The sequence below is a fragment of the Petaurus breviceps genome, unplaced genomic scaffold (genome assembly GCF_028583685.1).
Source record: "Petaurus breviceps papuanus isolate PSGF00001 unplaced genomic scaffold, PetGlider_PUasm1.0 37, whole genome shotgun sequence".
NCBI lineage: Eukaryota > Metazoa > Chordata > Mammalia > Diprotodontia > Petauridae > Petaurus > Petaurus breviceps.
In genome coordinates, this window is record NW_027186296.1 from 9,016,671 (window position 1) to 9,039,718 (window position 23,048).

Below are 23,048 nucleotides of genomic sequence, written 5' to 3' on the forward strand. Positions count from 1 at the left end.
TAAAAAGTTACAAGGTGAAATAGGAACTATTCTCATGTCTTGTGTACAATGAGCTGATAATTAACAAATGAATTGATAATGTCGATAGAGATACTCACCCATTCTGTAGCATTCACCAGTGCACTACTAGTGGGCTGTAGTAGGCAGGTGCTTCTGTAAGGGGCTCCATTAAACCTGAAAAGTGAGAAAATAAATTCACACTCAGCAAGATCAGAAGACCAAAGCCAGCAGGTGCTAATCCCATAACAGATACACTTTTTCTTCCCATTCCAAATTTTCAAACTCAAATTCCATCCTACTCACTGGGGATGCTCATCCTCTAGTATCAAAAATGCATCTGAAACTACACTCTACCTACACCCCCAATTCCGTCACCTTTGCATGTGAAATGTCATATTCAAAGGAAGTTTAAAGATTACAGAATGTTGAAAACTGAAAAGGACCTTAGACCTATAACTTGTCCATTCCCCTCATTTTTTTTTTTTTACACATGAGGAAACAGAGAGTTAAAGGTGAAGTAACTTGCCTAAGTTCCAGGGATAAGTAATAGAGCTGGCTCTTGAACCAATGTTCTTTCCATTACAACATAAAGATGAGAATGAATAGTACATCAAAGTGATTATCAATGGAGGGGGTCTTCAACTTCTTCCTATCCTTATGGTTAGAAGTAAGGTCTGAAAGACACTAGGCTAATAAGAAATATTTTACCCCAAGTCCCTAAAAGGCACTTCAAACTCCAGCTCCTCCTTGGTTAGGGCCTCAACCTTCTCAATGAAGTTTTTAAAGGCTGTTTTCAGCTTGTGCCTCATCTCTCTTTCCATCTGCACAAAAAGAAAAATAATAACTAAAAATACCACCTTGATTCTTAAATATAATGTTCTCTTCCAAAATAATTATCATATCTATCTTTAACATAAACTCTTGCTATTTATATCCTGGATATTTCTGGAGCTATGGGGGAAAATGAAGTGCTAAGAAGTTAAACAGTTTTGCTCAGTTACAATGGTTATATAATGGAAAATACTAGAATCTGTGGACTAGTGTTTTTTCCATTGATTTATCAATAAAACAGTAGCTTGTATAATACAGTGGATGGAGGGCTAGATTTAAAAGCCAGGCCCAAATCCTGTCTTTGAAACTTCCTAGCTATGTGACCTTGTACTTACCAGCCAGTTAACATTTCTGAGTCTGTCTCTTTCACTTGTAAAATGGGAAAAATAATACCTCCCTCACAGAGCTGTTGTGAAACTCAAATCTGACATATGTAGAACACACTGAAAACTGTCTTGTGTACAGTCTACATGAGATTATAATTTTGTACCACCTTTTGCTAGCCACTGAGCTCTACTTCAAAAAGGTTTAGAATGTCATTAACCTATTACTCTAAGGCATCGACAACCAAAGAGTTCAGATCTTATCCTGTCTATCTTCTCCTTAAATCACATACAAAATTTTACTGGCCTGCTCAGCATACAGGTCATCTCGGTCATGCATATGCTGGTGTTTTCCCAAATCAGTGGTGATTTCTCCCACTTCAGTGTAGAACTGCACATCAGTGTGTCGCTTTTTCCCAAACATGATGGCATTCTGGCAGCAAGAAACAGAAAACATGAAGCAGAAGTCAGGAGGCTCAGACTACACAATAGCCAAAAAGATAATATGCAGGGTTGGGAAAATAACTTGGTTTATAATGGAAGCAGCACTGGTACTGTTAAGGCACTTCCACATCTTGCCTGTTAAGAGGATTAGATGATTCTGAAAGTATTACATGCAATTCATTTTTGTGAATAAAGAGCAATATTTTACCTATCTACTGGAATGGATTTCTAGAGGGGACCATGAAGGCATGTAAGAAGAGGAATGGGTCTTGGGGAAGATGGATATGCTGTGTAAAAGTTGGAGAGCAGAATTCAGATTTCAAATGGAAAGAGAGAAAAAAGGAGATCTAGTATAGTCAGATACTAGAGAAACAAAGACCCTTCCAGACCCTTCTCCCCCCACCCCCCAATAGTATACCTTGAGGTGAAAGTGCAGGACAATGATCATTTCCCCATCACAAGGCTGGAACAAGGCATGCTTAATGTTATTGTACAGAATATCCACTTTGTCTCCTCGAACTGATGTGAAACGGAAACCTGGGTGAAATAAAGAAACTGAGTACCTAACAACACTGTCAAGCTAAGTAGAACACTGCAATACTTCAGAAAAACTGGAAAGGAAAAAAAAAACAGTTGAATTTTTTCTCCTCTGTAGTATATTATAAATTATTACATAAACATTACAGAATTTCCCTTCCATTTTATTTCTCAGCTTTTATATACCTGTCAGTGATTCAGAAGAATCCTTACCATTGACATGTGCTTCAAGGGAGCCTTGCATTCTCTTTTGGGCAATGTTGGGTCGGATATACAGATCCTTCAGTTTGGGATTACTCCGATTAAGATTGATAACTAGTGAGTCTTGTTTCACAATGCCCTGAAGAAACAGAATGAAAGGGAATGCAATTACATCCTCAAATGTCTCTATGAAGTAATCTCTCTACCTTTTTTCTATGCATATGGTCTGGTCTCAGTTAAGTACCCCCAAGGCTCACCTCCTTTTCTTTTTCTTCTGCTTCCCGAGTCTTATAGCGCTTCTGAACTTCTTTTATAATTCGAAAGGCATTTTGAAGATTTAAAGATGGTACAGACTGTTCTCCAGGGGCCTTCATATTTGAAGCTCGATACGTGCTATGGTAGAAGGGAAAACAAATGTTACGGGAGGACCTGCCTACTGGGCCAGGGAACTTGTTGCTATACTCAGGACCTATATGTTTAGCTTAATGTTTCAAGAGGAGAAAGGGATCACATTGAAGAGCGAGAAGATGATGAGAAATACCACACTATATATTTATTTTGCTCTCCAAAAAGGGTGGATCTGTAAATGTTTAATCTAGTCAAAGGGAAGATATGATTAACTTTTCCCCTTGAAGTCAGATATAATACTCCAAATTTGACCATCATATCTCAGTCAAGAAAACACCATGGCAGTCACCAATTTATTTGGAGGTATTTGGGATTTAACTTCTCTTTAGTGTGTAGTAAAGAGTTTATAACCATACTGACTACATGTTTGCCTCTTTCCAGGAACACCATACAAATGACCCTAAATGCATCCTACAGAAGGAGACATTGCTAGACAAAGAGGAACTCAGGACAGGTAGATCACACTTCAGCCAGTAGGAATTTTGGGGTAAGTGGTACCCAGGGACTCACATTTCCTTGACAAATGTAGCCTCTGGATTGGGAAAAATGTTGCCTTCATTTCTGCCCAGAGCGCTGCCTGGGCAATAAAAGTTGATTCGCAAGTAGGTGTAGTCTCCTTCCACAGACATACTGATATTCTATTCAAAGAAAGGGAAGACAAAAAACACACAAAATAGATTTCTTCGCCATCTAGACATTACGCTGCCTCTCCTTTCATGGTCAAATTTCTTGAAAAAGCTGTGTACACTCACTGTCTACTTTCTCAATACCCTTGTAGTCTGGTTTTTAGTTCAACTAGTTTAAAAAAAATATATCTTTCACAGGTCACTAAATAATCTTAAAATCCCAAAGTCCAACGATCCTTCTTCAGTTTTCATCCTCCTTCACTTCAATGCACCGTCTAACTCTGTTATCTCTTCTTCTACCTCTTCTACCTTCACTAATATGCCATTAAAAAAAAAAATCCCCCTTATGGGTAATCTGTCCTTTCTCAGACCCTTAAAGTGTGTGTTCCTCAAGATAGCAGGCTCTGGTTCTTTCCTCTTCTCTCTACACAAGAGGACCTGTTCTTTAAGAGTCCATTTACTCCCTTGTTTTCAATTATTACTTTTACAAAAATGAATCCCAAATCTTTTGAGTCCTGACTTCTCTCCTTGAAACTTAAATTCACATTTCTAGTTGCCCAGAGACCATCTTCACCTTTATGTCTTGCTAGTACCTTAAACTCTGTAATATATCAAAAGATTTGTGATTTTATCACACTGAGAACTTCTTCCAAACATTCAGATCATAATACCTCTTTGACTTAAAAGATTTCTTCAAGAGTTGTATATTGCACTCTCCTCCCTCAATATATCATTAGCAAGAGCTTGTGATGAACTCTTTGAACTTAGCTAGGTTAATGGTTCCAAATTCTCTCTGAAACCTTTAAAGCTTACCATACCTTATGTATTACTGGTATTGCATTTGAGAACCAAGAGCCTTTTTTCTTTTTTTGGAGGCTGTCTCCCTATATCATACTAGACTAGAAGTGTAATAGTCACCCACAGCTCCAGTCCCACTACTGACTGGCATAGATGCCTTGACGTGTGCAGTTTCTGATGTGGACAGTTTTGCCCATCTTTATAAGCTCGGTGGCCCCCAGCCCAGAAGGTCATCACACTGGTGCCAGACTTAGTACAGAAATCTGAAGGGTTTAGCCCACTGAAGCTAAGACTTACTGAGCTTAAGAGATCCACCAGCCTTGGCCTCTTTGATAGCCAGGATTATAGGCATTTGCCACCATGCCCAATTCATCTTCATGTTAATAAGGAAATTGGTTCTCCAAAACCTGATTCCACTGATGACTACTATTTCTGCCTGTGTCACGAGTACTGCTCATCTCGACTCTTGTAGCAGTATCCCAACAAGTCTTCAGACTCTAATTACTCTGCCCTTCAACTGATCACTTGTATCACTGCCAAACCAGTCTTCCTTAGGCATAGATCTGGTAATATCACTATGTTCTTTAAAGATTTCTTATGTCGTACAGAATTAAAGTTTAAATTCAACTTCCCATTTAGAGTTCTTCACAACAAGACAAGATTCTACATTTTTAGCGTTGTCATATTCTACTACTAAACTCTGAATCAATTATGAAGGCAGAGAACATATCTTATCTAAATTTATCTCCCCAATCAGAAAAGCCTGACTGGGATATTCCATCTTAAGTAAGGTTTATCTCCAGCCCTCTTTGTCTCCATGTATAGAAGATCCAATATTTACCACTGCAGAGATTATTGCATCGAGAGTGAATTAAACCCTCAATGTTTAACAAAAACACAAGAGAAACATCTTTTCTGAAGTCCTATGAAAAAACAGGCAGACATATTTATTGGCAAATAGATTAATCTGAAACTTTCATTTTTCTAGGAAATGAAAATGGGGAGGGAAACAAAGAATAATAGGAGTATAAAGTAGATCATGAATAAAACTGGAAAAGTGCATTAAAGAAGGTGTGGCTACAAAGAAGGAGAATGTGAAACACCAGTTATGAGTAGACACAATGGTTGATAAAGAATTTAAGTGAAACTTGGTCTAGAATATTGTAGTTAATCACCTTGATTGTGGCAATGTGGAAGGGTGTTGCAATGCCAAACACAGGCATTATTACAGTCTCATATTTCTTATCGATATAAATCTTCATTTCACGGATATGTAGTTCCTTAGGCATCAGAGATGGGTTCTTGTAGGATACATTAGATTTTCGAGCTCTAGGATGGGAACAATAAAAGTGAATAATGAGAGACTTCAGAAGTCTTAGGGGGGCGGTTAGGTGACGCAGTGAATAGAGCACTGGCCCTGGAGTCAGGAAGACCTGAGTTCAAATATAGCCTCAGAAACTTAGCGCACACACACACACACACACACACACACACACACACACACAGAAACCAGCCATGTGTCCTTGGGCAAGTCACTTAACCCCAATTGCCCTACCTTCTCCCCTCCAAAAAGCAAAAAAAAAAGTCTTAGGGCTCAATCTCTCCTCATCAGCAATCCTCTTACTTTTGAATCTGTTGTTCTCCTTTCTGCTCTGTCAAACGCCTTTTGGCTTCCTCATTGAGTTGTGTGGCCAATTCCTTTTGATGCGCTCTCCTCTTCTCCTCTGCAGTCATCTCATTCTAAGGAGAGGAACAAACCCAGGTTACTAAAACATGTAAAACATCCATAGACAAAAGATGTGAATAATTTACAAAGCAGGGGACCTACTCGTGTTCTTTCTGTGAGTAAAGCTGCTCTTGAACCTCGTCCCAAAAGATCCTCAGCCTCATCTTTCTCTTCTTCCTCCTCTTCTTCATCCTCATTCTGTAGGGAAAAATAAATACATACAGACACATGAAAATTGAGTTTTCCCACATTAGAATGTCTTTAAACAAAACAACCCCTAAACTTAAATACCTTGTTACTTTTCCTATGCCCTGGGCATGGAACATATGGTCTATGAACAAATATAATCTGAGATTTTTACCAAAAACGTTTTACCTAATTACACGAGTGAGCAAATACAGCACCTAATCACTAGAAATTTCTAGTTAAATGGCCAAACACACAATAATTAATGTTTGGATCTGCCTATCTCCATGAAACTGGTTAAAACTGAAGTAAAGTGAATTGTCAATGTTGTAATCCTGGAGTGAGAACTGTAACTTGATTCAAGATCTCAGGGATCTTAAAGAGTTTTTATCTTTTAAGTACCAGTATTCTCATTAAATTGAACAAAACTAATATAACTATTCTTTATAAGGTTTGTATAGATTATTTTTGGAGGAGAAATAAGGGGATTGCTTTTTGTATTGCTACTAAAAAAATTTACTATTTTTGAATAGACACACGCCACCTCTTATGAATAAAAAACTTGAAGTGGACTGCAAGCATATGGCTTCCTGATATGATACAATACTGAAAAAATATGTATGACCATTTCCCTGTGCTTTCTCACCTTTAAGAAGATGCCCACATTCTTCACTTTCTTTTTGACAGAAGTAAGAACAACAGCTGGACCATCCTAGGACAAAAAGTAGGAGTTGGACACTGCTAGAAATAACGATAGCATTTTCTTCTTCAAACTTAGTACAGTAATACTTTGTACTTAGTGATGCCATTCAATATTTAGGGAATATTGGTTTTCATTCTCTAGATATGGATTACCAAGAATGCACATTCACTTAAGGCAGGGCTTGTGTTTGTGTCTATGTATTCACAGCACCAAATCCACCACAGATGCTTAATTAATGTTGGTCGAATTAACTATCTTAAGCAGTATGGCCCTAATGCTAATTTATTCAATATTGGTTCAATTCACTCCTTTGATCTTAGTTACAAACATTTTTCCTTGGATGCTGATGTAACAATTCATTCTCAGACAATGATTATCACTTAGGTCACTAAAACAAGTTAATATAATATGAAAAATAAGAAAACTGTGTGAACCATATTAAGTCTATCTTGTGACTCAATTCTGGATCCAGTTCAGTTCCCTCCCTTTCTATTCAATTATAGGTCTAGTCCAATTTCTGTCTTGTGAGCAAACTATCTAATTATGGAAATTGTGAAAAAAGTTTGTTGCACTGTTTGAACCTAGCCTTGTGTGGTTGAGAAGCTGGACTACTTTTACTTGTTGGTCAGAGACCCTTGACTAAGGACATAGGTTATGTAGACCAGAAACTCAGTTAGATCCAAAGACTGACACAAAGAATTTTCTCACAATTATATATTTCAAGCAACCCAAATGTCTCATCTGAAAAGTAGTCCTGTACTGGTCAATCAGTTACTGTTTCCTTGTTCCTTTAACTGAATACAGATGGTCTGGAGGAGAGTGAGAAAAGTGGAATGCTCGTTTTTCCAATTTCAGGGAATTATACCTGTTCATTCTCTCCCTTGCAGTTTATAAAGTCCCTACTCTTTCCTGCAATTAGAAATCAGATTACCTAATCTCATATCCTGGTTTACATCCTGTTAACTCTTTTTCTTTTAATACGTAAAAATGTCTGTATTTAAGGTCCAGTGCCAAGTTGAGGAGGCTGGGTCTTGATTTGTTATACAACTGCCATGCATTGCTTAATAAATCTAGAAGCTTGAACCTGTTTCCTCAGTTATTTCAGATTTTACCTATCACAAAAGAACTATGAAATTTGCTTTACAGTTATAGAATCCAATGGTTTGGTCCTCTTTTTACACCCACCTCATCAACAAGAACTGTGTCACCAATAAAGAGGGCATAGGTTTTTTCTTCTGGCTTCTTTCCTTCCTTGTTAGTCAGATCTGAAAAGCCCATATTGATGCTAAAAACCATCCCTAAAAGAGCAAAAATGGAGATCAATGAAGAACAAAAATTTTATAGCAAAGAGGGGAGATGAGACAAAGGAAGATAAAAAGAACCATCATCTTGCATCACCTCACCTTTTTTCAACTTATACTGATTTTTGCTATTGATTACCAAGGATCCTTCACGGAATTCAATTCCCATTGCAAACCTATAAAAGAAGTGAAGTCAGAATTCAACACAAGCTGAAAATATCTAAATATGGAATATTTGGCAAAGTACAAAGGGCATGACTTAGCTCTCACAACTCTTCCATGATATGGACACTAACAAAATATTATCCTCAGTTTTTCTACAGACATGGCAGGAGCCACAAATATTATCAAGTGGTTTGTTTATACTGGTCAATCAGTTATGAAGTAGGATTAGGGTTCACAGCCTTTAGGCTCTTCATGTTTAGTCTAGTGATTGTAAAAAAAAAAAAATCATGTACCTTTTCTACCCTTATATTCAAGCCCTCCCCATTTTTTGCTTCCCAATGCCCATTCTTTCAAACATTTACATTTTACCACACTAGTCCAAAAATCAAAGCCTGGAGCTCTCTCTTTCTGTTACACCCACACCCACACCCACTATGGCTCTCAGAAACTGTTAGGGGTACACTACTAGAATGGCCACGAAGGTAGGCTAAGCTCCACTTCACTCACCCATAACTAGGCCACACGATCCAGTTGTGACAAGCTGGTAACTGGATTTTCAAGCCCTGGCAGCCAACTGAGCCAGCACTTGGTACAGCCTGACACATTTCTTCTCATCTTTCAGAGGCCCAGGAAGAACAAGTATGTACCCTGGAATGGCTTTCATCTAAGAAGATTGCCTAGAATTTTTCAAAAGTAGAACTTAACTGAATATTTTCTACAGGGTACTGCTTAGAATACAGCGAGAAGGGCCCCCTGAAATTATTTCTGCTAGTCATAAATTGACCTAAAAGGATGATTCTATTAGTTACTGCCCACAGAAGAGCTTTAATTCAAAATTATGTTTGTCTAATAGAATCCCTTACCCAAGATTTTTGGTGATTTTATTGAGCAGGTCTGGTTTTTGTTTCTTGACCATATCCATGACAGCATTGTATACTTCACATAGCTTCACACCTATGGTCAAAGCAAGTGAGAGGAGGGAAGCCTAAGAATAGAGACTTAAAAAATTCTTCTACCTTTTTTTTTTAGTTATAATTAAAAAAACAATTCCCAACCCAACAAACATCAAATAAATCGAGTATGTCTGTATATAAAGAATAAAAGAGAAAGAGAATTATACATGAAATTGGAAATCTCTTCCTTTTAAGTATATAATAACTTCAATGTGGACCTTTCAAAGCTGTCCTGGCTGTGTTTCCACCTGACTTCAAGAATTAACTTTCAAAAAAGTATAAAACCTCACACAGAAAACTTTGTTTTATTTACTTTTCAACCTCTAAGAGGGAAGACCAAATCTGGATGGGCTAGTGAGAGTTGGCCATACTAAACTATAAAGTCTAAAATATTTCCAAGTAAGGTTTTTACAATCTGGACAACATAGCCTCCTTTTTCCCTACCTATCTAGGTTGTGAAGGAATGGACAATTCAAATCTGAGTGTTCTCTAGTTAGCTTAATGAAATAATGAACCAAGACACAGTTTAAGCTATGATCATGGTCTTTACTGTAGGACAGCTAGGTGGCACAGTACTATCCACTGTTAGGCCTGGATTTAGAAAGTTTAAATCTAGTCCTAGAAATTTACTAGCTATGTGATCCTGAGCTAGTCACTTAACCCTGTTTGCCTCAGTTCTCTCATCTGCAAAATGAACTAGCTGGAGAAAGAAATGGCATACCCCCTCCAGCCATTCAGACATGGCTAAACAACAGCAATATAGTCTTTGCTAATATTTTCTCAAAGTTCATTTTGGAAGAGTGAGGTCAAAAGGCTTTAGCAATAACAGGCGAACAAAAAACTAGAACTGGTAGATAATTTTAAGTCTAGTCACCTAATAGCTACTTTCTGAATTATAACAGCAAGTAGGTCAGTCTTGGATCTATTCTGATTTGTTTCAAAAATGAACAGGAGAATTTAGACTCTCTCTTATAAATGCTCCACTTTTATGTACAAATGACTATGACTATGTACAAATCTTTCCAATATTCTACTAGCTCCCCGAATTTCCACTACAAGAATCTGAAACAAAGAGAAATGTAGTATTTCTAGGATAGATTTAAAATTGCAGGTAAGCATAAAACCAGTTAAGGGAAAAAGAAAGTGATTTTCTGGGACTGAAACATTTAATTCTGAGGAAAGCAGAATATGGGAATTAATTTGAGATATATATAAAAACATTCTATTTCTACAAATATGAAAAATATCTCAACTATTCACAAAACAGATTAATAAGTATTTTAAATATGCTCCCTACTATCTCAATAATTAAAACCAGAGAGCAGTTTGTCTAGTAGAGACTTAAGAATACGCAGAAAAGACAGTCTACGTTTCTCTACATTTACTCTTAACCTATCTTTTGCAGAAACCTTACCATGTCTCAGTTCCTTCAGCAGTTCTTCCTGTAGCTGGAGCAGAAAGTTGTAATTCTCCTGGACTTCCTGGGGAGGATCCACCATCAGGGTTCGTACGAGATTGGAGCAGTAGGATTTGAAGCGAATACCCATGGCACAGGTGATGGCCCCAAAATGCATGTGGTTCTTGTCACTTGAGACCCAAGATAGAAAACCATGATACTACTGAAGCCAGCAAAGTACTTAGTACCCATAGAACATATAACATGGAGTCACTATATTCCTTGGTTTTTGCTGAAAGTGAAATGATGGCCTAAAGTTCAGCACTGTGTAATTTACAGTGTTCCAAGGAAGCTGGAGATAAGGAGTCCATTATCCTGTAGTCCATTGTGAAATTAATGTAATTCCCTCAGAATGGGGGAAATAAGCTCATGGCTGCAGTTATGAGGGTACTGACAATTATAAGGCTGCTAGAGACAGTGTTCGAAAGAACAGGTACTTACCTAACTACACTGAACTTGAGATTGTAGTTGCCACCACTCTGGATGATGGGAGGATAACACATCTCCACGGTAGAAGGATCTGCTCCAGCCAAGTACTTCTTTTCTTCAATGGCCTTCTCCACAGACTCAGCCAATTTGCTGTGACGAACTTTCTACAAATATATCCAGGAAGGATGCAACAATTAAAGGGGTATCTTGTTTATCTGATTCTTTATTATCTGGGGGGGCAACATGGTGCCTGATGGCATACAAATATCAAAAAGTAGTTAACTATAGTCTTGTAATATATGTCATGGGTTTAAATCCTGGTAAGTTTTTTCTAATCAAACTCAAGAAAAAGGGAAGAAAATATAGTTTAAGTATCTAGAATTCACAGATAGGTGATAGTCATATCACTGTCAAATGACCAAAATTGGATTAAGAAATTTATTATTAAAAAAAAATGTACAGCTACCCTCTACTCGTAGAGTTACACGATTTTTGTGAATTTTACTTTGTTCTACAGCATTAGAGAACTTCTAAGCAGTATCACTTGGACAAAATAATTTTAAGACTAATCTGAAAAAAAAAAAAAGACTAATCTGGTAGGAAAAAAGAATTGATATGGGCGGGCAAGGAGAAGTGCTTTTCTTCTCTCAGAAAACTAGCAAAATATTCTCTTTGACTATTTAAGGTTTACTGGTCATTTGCTTTATTTTTGCAAGGTAATTGGGGTTAAGTGACTTGACCAGGGTCACAGAGCTAGTAAGTGTCAAGTGTCTGAGGCCAAATTTGAACTCAGGTCCTCCTGACTCCAGGGCTGGTGCTCTATCCACTGTGCCACCTAGCTGTCCCCCATTTACTTAAAACAAACAAACAATTGAGGTGGTGTCTCTTCCATATTTACCTCATCTGCATCAACAATTTCCATAACTCTTTCCTTGAAAAATTTGTTGAAGACTTCAGAGGTGATATTAGCTGCTTTCTTCATCAGAGTAAGTTCTCCATCCTCTTTTACAGCTATGGTATATGCCACAACTGCACTGATATCAATCTGTGGATAAAGGAATATGTAACCTGAATTAAGAGAACTATTAATGAGGTGCAGCTAGATAATAAGATGTGTGAGGCTAGGGACTATGTTTTGATCTTACATCTAGAGCTGGAAGGAGCCTCAAAGGCACAGAACCTAGCATAGCTCCTTTTACATATTAAATGTTCAAATTTTCGTTGAAAGAATCTAAACTGGCATTAACAAAAATAAAACTCGTTAACTCTCAAGTAACCAGTTATTACAAATACTGTCCTTTGCCTGTACAAACTTCCAAAAAATGGTCAGAAAAAAAATCTTTCTGCTAAACCATACCAGGGGAATATGAAGAAATGTCCTATTAATTCTTTAAAACATAAAGTGACTCTAGATTAAAAAAAAAAAAAAAGTTGGAGAATAGAGGAAACAAGTCACCAAAAGTTAAGTAAATCTGATGATTTCTTGGTTAAAAGAATTTTCTAGTATTTATGAGGTCCTTGAACATTAATCTTATCCTGACCAAAAAGTGCAAGTGCCCAACTTCCTGAAAACTAAAAATAAACTTAAAAAAAAAAATATATATATATATGTGAAGTACAGTACTCTACCACCTGAGAATAAATTTGCTTCTCTTAAACTACTATGGATACTTTCAACCTTCTTAACTGCAAACATTTCTGGTCTTCTCCCCATCATTCCTCTTACTTTTTCAAAGCCCTCTCTGTTAAGGCAGTCGTTCCAACTCTTCATGAACTCTCCAGGGAACTTGTCTTTGCTGAATACCCCGATCTTCTTGCCACTCTTGCTTTCTTTAATGGCTTCAATCATTTTGTCGAAATTGCCTTTGTTACTCTCATTCTAATAACATCAAAAGGTAGGTGATATTTATTATTAATATGTAAGAATTAGATCACTCTAACAGTTCTTAGATATAATGAAGCATTTAGCTAATCCAAAAAAGCCAAACTTGGATTTGGCATTAATTTCTTTACAGTAGGTTTGATTTACCTAAACTGAAAGGGAAAGGGAAATAATTGTCCACATTCCTTGATGACAGTTATGACTAAGTTGGCTTGTTACTAAGCCTAAATGAATAACAGCTCAAGAAAGAAAATGATTAAGGACAGGGAGGCAACAAAAAGACTTCATATGTAAACAACAACAAAACAGATTTTGAAGTATTAGGCATACCATTGTTATGATTAAGTTAAACAGATATGTGGTAACCAATATTAAACATAGATTAAAACAAATACCGCCCCCCTCCCCTCAGTTTCCATGGAGAATGAGCATATTAATGGATTTAGGAGTTTAAAATAAAGAACTCTATATATATCAATAAAAGAACTCTAATGATGCCCTTCCTTTTCCCCAAATATTCATCAAGGTCTGAATTTAATGCCACATCCTAACAATGTCTCTTTGAACTCCTTCAAAATTCTTACACTTTTTTTGGCAGGGTGGGGAATTGTTTTGTTTTTTGCTGGCATTACTGTCACTATGTTAAATACTTAAATGTTTGCAATTCTTTTAATTTCTTACTTTTTCTCGAACCAGCAGTGTAATGGCAGGAGCACCATTTGCGTTTTCATTACCCTTGGTGTTGGCAATTTGTTTCAAGAACTCTACTTTTTTCTTGCTGGCCATGAAAAGGATCTTGTCATCACAGAACACCATAATGGTATCAGTTAGCTCATAACCAAAGAGCCACGTCTATAGGAAAAGAGAAAAGAAGTTATGACACTCATAGGCAGAAATGGAAAACATAATCAATAAAGAATGTTAATTTTATCCTACTATGATTAGGTGGCTAATGCTTATGGAATATTTGCCTCTTCCTGCCCTTGGCTAAGAGCAATGCCCAAGACCACTTCTGCTGGCATTTTTCTCTCTCCCTTTCTCTCCCCCTACTTTCTTATCTTTCCCCCTTCTACCTTGACTAAATTTTAATTCTGCCAATGGTACTCAGGGCTAAAAACTCTGCTAATCCTGCCTCTGATGGCACCTACTTACCTGAAGGGCAGTAGATTTGGCATAAACAATCTCTTCATCAACACCTACTGAAACGACAATGGCATCAACGTTGGCATACTCATCCTCTCCTTTCTGAAACACAAAGGGCAGAGTATTTGGTCACTTCAATTTTTTTTTCAACTGCACATTGCTAAAAAAAAACAGAAAGCAATAACTTAAGTATTCATGCACAAAGAATATGAAGGATCCCCTCCATTTTGGACATCTATTCAGTTCCTCCTGCTACAATCATAGCTCTTGGGTAACTTCTTGAAAGAGAAAGATCCAGTGATTTCAGAGCTATTAAGATCCCCTTTCCTTATCCCCGTGTTCTTTCTATAGAAGGGAAAGGAAAAAAAAAACACATCATCCTGACCAACAGCTCTCTAAGATGCTATCTCCCTAACTCCACTCTACTTCATTCTAAAGCTTCTACCTGCCAAAGTATTTGGAGAATAAGAAGGAAAACAAATCAAGCACAGAATGAGAAACTGAGCTGGACAGCATAAAGCTCTATCTTAGGATAAAAATAGTATCTAAAATACAAAGCAGTTAATGTAATGCAATTTTTTCTTAGATTTTTAAAAGAAATGAAATAAAACTCTTATCTCTCATTCCTCTCCCCCCCCCAACCCCCCACTTCAAAACACACTAAAATAGAGACAAAGATTCTTGTGACATACTGCATTATTTCAAATCCTCTACCCTCCAGTTTTGCTCTGGTTCCATATTACTCAGATTTAGCAGTAATCCTTCATGGACAGGTATTGAACTCTCTACTTACTCCTGGCTTCATAGGATCCAGCACCTCAAATTACAGCCTGAGCATTACTTTCAACCTGGTCTTTTCTGATTCCTCCAACTGCTAATCCTCTATCTACTTTGTATTTTTTCCCTATATATGTACGTGTTAGCTACCGGAGTAGGGACTGCTTCATTCTTTGTATTCCTGCTACTAGCACAGTGCTTGGCAACTACTAGGCGGCACAATCTTGATAGACTTTTTTTTCAAATGCTTTATTAACTTCTGGTTACAGCATTCATTTCTGCCAGATTCTGATTTACAAATCCCCCCACCCCCCGTTTTCCCCCTACCCACCACACCAAAATAGCGGTCCCACAGGCTATCCCCTCCTCCAATCTGCTCTCTCCCACACCCCCTTTGACTTTTCCAGTAGGGAATGGTGGATCTCTACACCCCAATGCCTGTATATCTTATTTCCCAATTACATGTAAAATAGTATTGATGATTGTATTTATATATATTAAACATTTGATTTTAAATCTTTGAATTCCAGATTCATTCCCTTCCTCCCTTGTCACCCACCCTTACTGGGAAGATAAACAATTCAGTATAGGTTGTACGTGTGTAGCTATGCAAAACATTAGCATAGTAGATATACTGCAAAAGAATGACTATATTTCGCTACCTCCTATCCCACCTCTCACTTGTTCTATTCTCACTTTGATCCTGTCTCTTTATAGAAGTGGGTGGTTCCCATTTCCCTCCCCCCGGCCTGCCCTCCCTTCCATCATCTCCCTCTCATCCCCTTCCCCCCTACTCTCTTATAGGGTGAGATAACCTATTTAGTGTGTATGTCATTCCCTCCCCGAGCCAAATTCAATAAGAATAAGGATTTGCCTTTTTGCCTTCCTGTTCTTCCCCTCCATTGTAACCATTTTCCCTTGCCTCTTCTTTATGAGATAGTTTACCCCATTCTGTCTCTCCCCATCTCCTCTCATTATATTCCTCTTTCACCTCTTAATTTCACCTTTTAAGTATCATCCCTTCATATTAAATTGGTCCTGTACTCTCTATGTATACCTGTAAACATATATATACACGTTCACATATGTATTCATATGCCCATAAACCCTCCTATATTTTAATTTTTTTCCATTTTAAAAATGCTTTATTAACTTCTGATATACATCATTCATTTCCGCCAGATTTTTGAGTTACAAATTTTCTCCCCGTTTTTCCCTTACCCACTGCCCCAAAATAGTCCCACAGGATATCCACTCCTCCAATCTGCTCTCTCCCATATTTTCTCCCATACCCCTTTTGACTTTTCCAGGAGGGCATGGTGGATCTCTATATTTCCCAATTACATGTAAAACAATATTGATAATAGTACATATATATATATATATATATATATATATATATATATATATATATCTTTAAACATTTGATTTTAAAACTCTGAATTCCAGATTCATTCCCTTCCTCCCTTATCACCCACCCTTACTGGGAAGATAAGCAGTTCAGTATAGGTTGTACATGTGTGGCTAATGCAAAACAATAACATAGCAGATATATTGTAAAAGACTGACTATATTTTCCTCCCTCCTATCCCACCTTCCACTTGTTCTATTCTCTACTTTGATCCCGTCCCTTTTCAAAAGTGGATGCTTCCAACTTCCCTCCCCCCCAGCCTGCCTTCCCTTCCATCACTCCCCTCTCATCCCCTTCCCCCCTACTCTCCTGTAGGGTGAGATACCCTATTTAGTGTGTATTTCATTCCCTCCCCAAGCCACATTCAATGAGAATAATGTTGACCCATTCCCTTTTGCCTTCCTATTCTTCCCCTCCATTGTAACCATTTTCCCTTGCCTCTTCTTTATGAGATAGTTTACCCCATTCTGTCTCTCCCCATCTCCTCTCTCACCTCTTAATTTCACCTTTTAAGTATCATCCCTTCCTGTTAAAGGAAAGTCCTGTGCCCTCTATCTATGTATACCTGTAAACATATATACACACATTCACATATGTATTCATATGCCCACATACCCTCATATATAGACATATATATATTTCTATTCCCTTCAACTATTTTCATACTGACAAAAGTTTCATCAGTTACAATTATTGTTTTTCCATGTAGGAATGTTAGTAGTTCAACTTTGATAAGTTCCTTATGATTTCTTTTCCCTGTTTATCTTCTCATGCTTCTCTTGTTTCTTGTATCTGAATGTCAAATTTTCTATTCAACTCTGGTTTTTTCATCAAGAATGCTTGAAAGTCCTCTATTCCACTGAATGACCATATTTTCCCCTGAAACATGATACTCAGTTTTGCTGGGTAGGTGATTCTTGGTTTTAATCCCAGCTCCTCTGCCCTCTGGAATATCATTCCAAACCCTTAGATACCTCAGTGTAGAAGCTGCCAGATCCTGTGTTATCCTGATTGTGTTTCCACAATATTCAAATTGTTTCTTCCTGGCTGCTTGTAATATTCTCTCCTTGATCTGGGAATTTCAGAACCTGGCTATAATATTCCTAGAAGTTTTCTTTTTGGGGTATTTTTCAGGAGTTGATCAGTGGATTCTTTCAACCTCTATTTTGCCCTCATGTTCTATAACAGCAGGGCAGTTTTCTTTGGGAATTTCTTGGAGGATTATTTCTAGATTCTTTCTTTGATCATGGCTTTCAGGTAGTCCAGTAATTTTAAAATTATATCTCCAGATCTATTTTCCAGGTCAGTGGTTTTTCCAATGAGATATTTTCACATTGCCTTTTATTCTTTGATTTGTTTGGATCTGTTTAACAGCATCTTGATTTCTCATAAAGTTACTAGCTTCCATTTGCTCCAATCTAATTCTGAAGGAATGATTCTCTTCAGTAAGCTTTTGAGATTCTTTTTACATCTGGCAAATTCAGCTTTTTAAGGCATTCTTCTCCTCATTGCCTTTTTGAGCTTCTTTTGCCATTTGAGTTATTCTGTTTTTTAAGGTGTTATTTTCCTGTCAGGCTGTTGACTCTCATTTCATAATTTTCTTGCATCATTCTCATTTCTCTTCCCAATTTTTCTTCTACTTCTCTTATTTGCTTCTTAAGGTCCTCTATGGCCAGCAACCAGCTAGTATTTTTCTTGAAAGCTTTTGGTGCAGGAGTTCTGACTTCAATGTCTTCCTCCTGTTCCATGCTTTGATCCTTTTTGTCCCCAAAATAGGAGTCTAATGTTGGAGTGCTTTGCTTGGTTTGCTTCCTTTGCCTGCTCATTTTGCCACTCGATTCCTTGACTTTTGGGCTTTTTGCCACAGTAGGACTCAGCTACCAAACAGGTGAGCTTCGTACCAAATGCTGGGGTTCTCAGCTTCCAAAGGTATTAGTTGGGTGCCCTCTTTGAAGTTTCCACACGCTCTGGCAAGCTGGTCACACATCCCAGGACCTCCATCAGAGACCACAATCCAGATCCAAGCAGGTTAAAGCAAGAGCGATTACCCGTCAGACTGGTTGCTTGGTCCCCCTACACTCTGCAGGACAGGAGCTGAAGGTGCCACATGGGGGAGGCTGCACATCTACGGCTCCCCAGAGGCTTCTTGCCCCAGGGGAAGAGGCCGAAGCATTCCCAACTACTGGATCCCAAAGTCCACACTGCACTTACCTCTCACTTTGTCCTTAGCATCTATGTGTTGATAATTCTGGAAATGGCCACAGCTGCTGGTGATCTGGAGTCCCTCCAGGTGGCGATTGGTCAGGCCTACCCTGGGGTTGGGTTTGGCTCCCAGAGCGCTGTGCTGGCTACTTCCTGCTGGCCTGTCCTCAGCAGGTTAGCTTCTTTGTGTCATTTTGTGGGTTCTGTAGCTCCCAAGTTTGTTCAGAGTCCCCTTTTACATGAATTGGGGGAGGTGGAAGCTGGAGTCCCTCGGAAGTCCTGTTTCTACTCCGCCATCTTGACTCTGGCCCCAACTTGATAGACTTTTCATAAATATCTTACTATACTTAATACTTATATATTTTTTATTGTCCACTATCTTTGTGTATAACAAAATATTTTCACTTGCTGCTCACAATACTAATACATCTAATTACTGAGTTCTTTTGAGAAACTTATTTTGGAATTTGGAGATAGTAAAAAAAATGGAGTCAAATGCATCAGATGAGGATTTATTCTCTTAATTTTAAGATAAATGACAACTTAAAAAACCACCGGAGTACAATTAAGTCCATCTATTTTAAATGATACTGGAAAATTATTTGGGACTTCAACAGATGAAAAAGTAAACACTTATAAAATTTGGGATCAACAGTGTGGGGAATGGAAACAAAGTTCAGCAAATTGTCTCTATTAATTACCTATTTCTCATAAAGTTTCTGTGGATCACAGAATATGCTATAATCCTCACTGAGAAAATTCTTAACTGTTGTCTGATCATTTCAAGTGATTATCTTTGAATGTTTTTCTATGGAAGACACTGGAACAAAACTCTAGAAGGAATTCAGGTTCAGAAGAAAACTCACATAACCTAATGATATCCAAGAATAGTAGATAAAATTTCTTTGTGATACAATGTCAGCCAATATTAAGAGAGTAACACCTGACCATATCCTTGACTAATAATATTACTATCTTGTAATTTAGACTTTACAAAAGGATGGGCTATCTCCAGTTATATCAATGTCTTTTGTTTTCACTTTAATCATTTCTATAAATTATCCGTACTTCGTGACCTTCCTTCCCAATGGAAACTTCCCTTCTAACAAAGAAAAACAGTTAAGAAAAAATATCTGATGGTGACTAGGATTGATAATGAAAACAACACTCCACTGTGGTAGGTCCTAGTTTCTGCCCAAGGAAGAGACGTATGTTGCATTATCTGTTCACTGGGATCAATAATGGTTTTTCTCCTCCTTTTTTTTTTTAAGCAATTGGGGTTAAGTAACTTGCTCAAGGTTACCCGGCCAGTTATTTCTGGGTGTGGTGCTGAGTGTCTGAGCCCGGGATTAATGGTTTTTCAATTATTAGAATATGACTTCCTTTTAGTGATCTTTTTATTTACATGTCAACAAAAAGGATACTGCCGATCAATTTAAGTACTTATTATGTGCAATGCAAGGTCCTTGGTAGTAGGAATAGAAAGACACCCCCCCCCTCCCCCAAAAGAGGCTACTGCCTGTAAAGAGCTTCCAAAGAGTTTTTCACATATGTATAGGCTGAATTAAAGGGGATTTTAACTCGAGTAATATAAATGTATGTATACAAAATTATAAATGCTGGAGAAAATGTGGGAAAATTAGAACACTAATGCATTGTTGGTGGAGTTGTGAACTGATTCAACCATTCTGGAAAGCAATTTGGTACCATTCCCAAAGAGCTATAAAAATGTGCATACCCTTTGACCCAGCAATACCACTTCTAGGTCTGTGTCCAAAAGAGATCATAAAAAATGAGAAAAGGACCCACATGTATAAAAATATCATAGCAGCTCTTTTTGTGGTGGCAAAGAATTGGAAATTGAGGGGATGCCCATCAGTTGGGGAATGGCTAAACAAACTGTGGTATATAATTATAATGGAATACTATTGTACCATAAGAAATGATGAGCAGGTGGACTTCGTATATGAATGTAATGGAATGCTATTGTAATATAAGAAATGATAAGCAGGTGGACTTCAGAAAAACCTGCAAAGACTTATGTAAACTGATGCTGAGTGAAGTGAGCAGAACCAGGAGAACACTATACACAGTAACAGCCACAATGTGCAATGACTAACTTTGATGTGAGAACCCAAGACAACTTGAAAGGACTCATGATGGAAAATACTGCCCATATCCAGAAAAAGAACTATGGAGTCTGAATACAGATTGAAGCATATTATTTGCACTCTCTCTTTTTTTTCCTTCTTCTTTCCCGTGGTTTCTCCCATTGGTTCTAATTCTTCTTTACAACACAAGTAATGTGAAAATAGGTTCAATATGAATGTATATGTAGAGCCGGTATAAAGTTACACGCTGTCTTGGGATGGTGTAGAGATGGGGAGAAAATCTGGAACTCAAAATCTTATGGAAGTGAATGTTGAAAATTAAAAATAAATAAATTTTAAACTTTTTTTTTTCTTCTTTTTGGAGGGGGGAAGGCAGACCAATTGGGGCTAAGTGACTTGCCCAACGTTACAGGGCCAATAAGTGTTGTGTCTTGAGGCCAGATTTGAACTCAGGTCCTTCTGATTTTCAGGGCCAGTACTCTATTCACTGAACCACCTACCTGCCCCAAAATAAATAAATTAAAAAAAAAAATCCATACAACATGTAAGAATAATGCAAATTGCTTGAAGATAGGAATTGTTTCATCATTTGCAGCTTTCATTATGTCTTCAGTGCCCTTGCACACAGCAGGTACTTGGATTAGATCTAACTATATTCAAATCAAATATTTAGGGCTAAATGTAATTGAAATACACGTAAGTACTTAAATCACTTCTTATGGGTCATGTTTCTGGAAAATAAATTATATAAGTAAAATTTTATTTTCCCAAAGAAATGTTTGTGACAAGGGTTTATGTTCTTGATTGGATAAGATATCCAACTTAAAAACAACAGAAATTATTATAATCATGGTATCTCACAACGTAATATAAATTACATTACTTGTACTGTCTAAAGTTTTCTGATGTATGTTCATGTATATAAAATTAAATGGGGTAACATAATAACCAAATAATTAATACTTTATTTATGATAAAGATCATTACGTAACCATCTTCTAACCTCTTCAGAGTTACTGTCTTATTTTTACAGAACGAATCAAACCTTCAGGGCCAAGGAAACCAGGAATTTCATTGGGGGAATTTTAACAAGCATCTTTGAGATTTCCAGAGAAATTTATGATCACTTCATGACTTTCTGCCTTTTTTGTTTTGGAAGGGGGAAGGCAGGGTAATTGGTGTTAAGTGACTTGCCCAAGGTCACATGGCTACTTTTTGTGTTAAGTGTCTGAGGCCCAATTTGAACTCAGGTCCTCCTGACACTAGGGCTGGTGCTCTATTCACTGCACAACCTAGCCACCCCACTTCATGACTTTGAAAAACTGATCTAGGATGGTCAGTCAAGGTGTCTATATTGGATATTTTGTTTAATTATTTTTCTCTGTCACAAAAGATTAATTTTGGAGGGAGGTGGAAAGTAACTGTGATATAAAGACAAAAAGCATTAAGACAAACTGTTTTTAAAAATTGATTTAGGTGTAGTTTGTAACACTCCCTCCCCCCTTTTAAGACCATGGCTTCTTGCTATCTACAACCACACTATGTTTTATCACCCTCTATTACAATGCCCTCTTTGAGGGCAAGGACTATCTTGCTTTTATGTTTATGCACTGTTTTGGGCACATATTAATAACTTAAACGTGTTTACATTCATTATTAATGCAAATTTCCTTGTCCAGTAAATTTTACTTTCATACCTCACTGTGGTATGGTTTTTGAAAGCTTTGGCAAAGTATAAGTAAGCTCTGGCAGGTCCTACCAGGCTGAAAAGGTTAATCTGTGGGGCTGGAGACAAAATATTAGTCTGTGATCTGAACCAGGATAGCTAAACTGAGACTCATCATCAAAAGGGTAAACATCTGGTGATAAACATTTTCAGCTCTGATAACTTTGTCTTTTTCTAAGAAAAGGATTGTAGCGACAATTTACAATCTATATTGGTAAAGAGAGTATTTTTACTTATGAAATCATAAATCAGAGGAAGTAGGAAATTTCCCTGCAGCAAGTAAAGGCATGAAAGAGATCACAGTGGTCTTCCTGTTGCCCTTGAGACTGGGATATATATTCTCAAAATTGGCAAGGCAATTTGATAGTTTATGTAGTTCTGCCTTAAGGTATGGAGAAACTGACACACGAAGTCAACTTGTTGTACCCAAACCCAAATCACATGCCACCTGATTTGAAGCTTACCATTTAGCTCCTTTAGTTTTTGTCCTAAACCCTGTAACTGCTTGTAACAGCTTAAAGGTGTAGTCCTGGGTAAAAGTGATTCACCCAAGGCATAGTACCCTTGCCCCCTTATCTTTCCCTGAATCAGTACTTCCCTAAGTCAGTAAGCCTTGAAGCAGGCATTTTGTACAAAGGTCATGGTGCAAATCTGTACAGAGATCATGGGGCAAGTCTATCTCATGTAAGAGATCACCCTGTTCTGGGAA

General features: G+C 37.5%; 1 protein-coding gene across 1 annotated transcript in view; it reads right to left on the minus strand.

Annotated features, from left to right (window-relative positions):
- SUPT16H (SPT16 homolog, facilitates chromatin remodeling subunit) overlaps positions 1 to 23,048 on the minus strand; it is a 36,480-nt gene that overhangs the window by 10,173 nt on the left and 3,259 nt on the right. The window contains exons 2-21 of the mRNA XM_069097780.1: positions 14,122 to 14,214; positions 13,651 to 13,821; positions 12,814 to 12,966; positions 11,986 to 12,132; positions 11,100 to 11,251; positions 10,617 to 10,789; positions 9,113 to 9,203; positions 8,187 to 8,260; positions 7,969 to 8,081; positions 6,727 to 6,792; positions 5,997 to 6,092; positions 5,793 to 5,908; positions 5,344 to 5,497; positions 3,255 to 3,382; positions 2,594 to 2,729; positions 2,349 to 2,475; positions 2,017 to 2,135; positions 1,462 to 1,587; positions 709 to 821; positions 99 to 174 (exon numbers count right to left, since the gene is read on the minus strand). Of these exons, the coding sequence (XP_068953881.1) occupies positions 99 to 174; positions 709 to 821; positions 1,462 to 1,587; positions 2,017 to 2,135; positions 2,349 to 2,475; positions 2,594 to 2,729; positions 3,255 to 3,382; positions 5,344 to 5,497; positions 5,793 to 5,908; positions 5,997 to 6,092; positions 6,727 to 6,792; positions 7,969 to 8,081; positions 8,187 to 8,260; positions 9,113 to 9,203; positions 10,617 to 10,789; positions 11,100 to 11,251; positions 11,986 to 12,132; positions 12,814 to 12,966; positions 13,651 to 13,821; positions 14,122 to 14,214 (2,424 nt within the window). The remainder of the gene's footprint in view (positions 1 to 98; positions 175 to 708; positions 822 to 1,461; positions 1,588 to 2,016; positions 2,136 to 2,348; positions 2,476 to 2,593; positions 2,730 to 3,254; positions 3,383 to 5,343; positions 5,498 to 5,792; positions 5,909 to 5,996; positions 6,093 to 6,726; positions 6,793 to 7,968; positions 8,082 to 8,186; positions 8,261 to 9,112; positions 9,204 to 10,616; positions 10,790 to 11,099; positions 11,252 to 11,985; positions 12,133 to 12,813; positions 12,967 to 13,650; positions 13,822 to 14,121; positions 14,215 to 23,048) is intronic.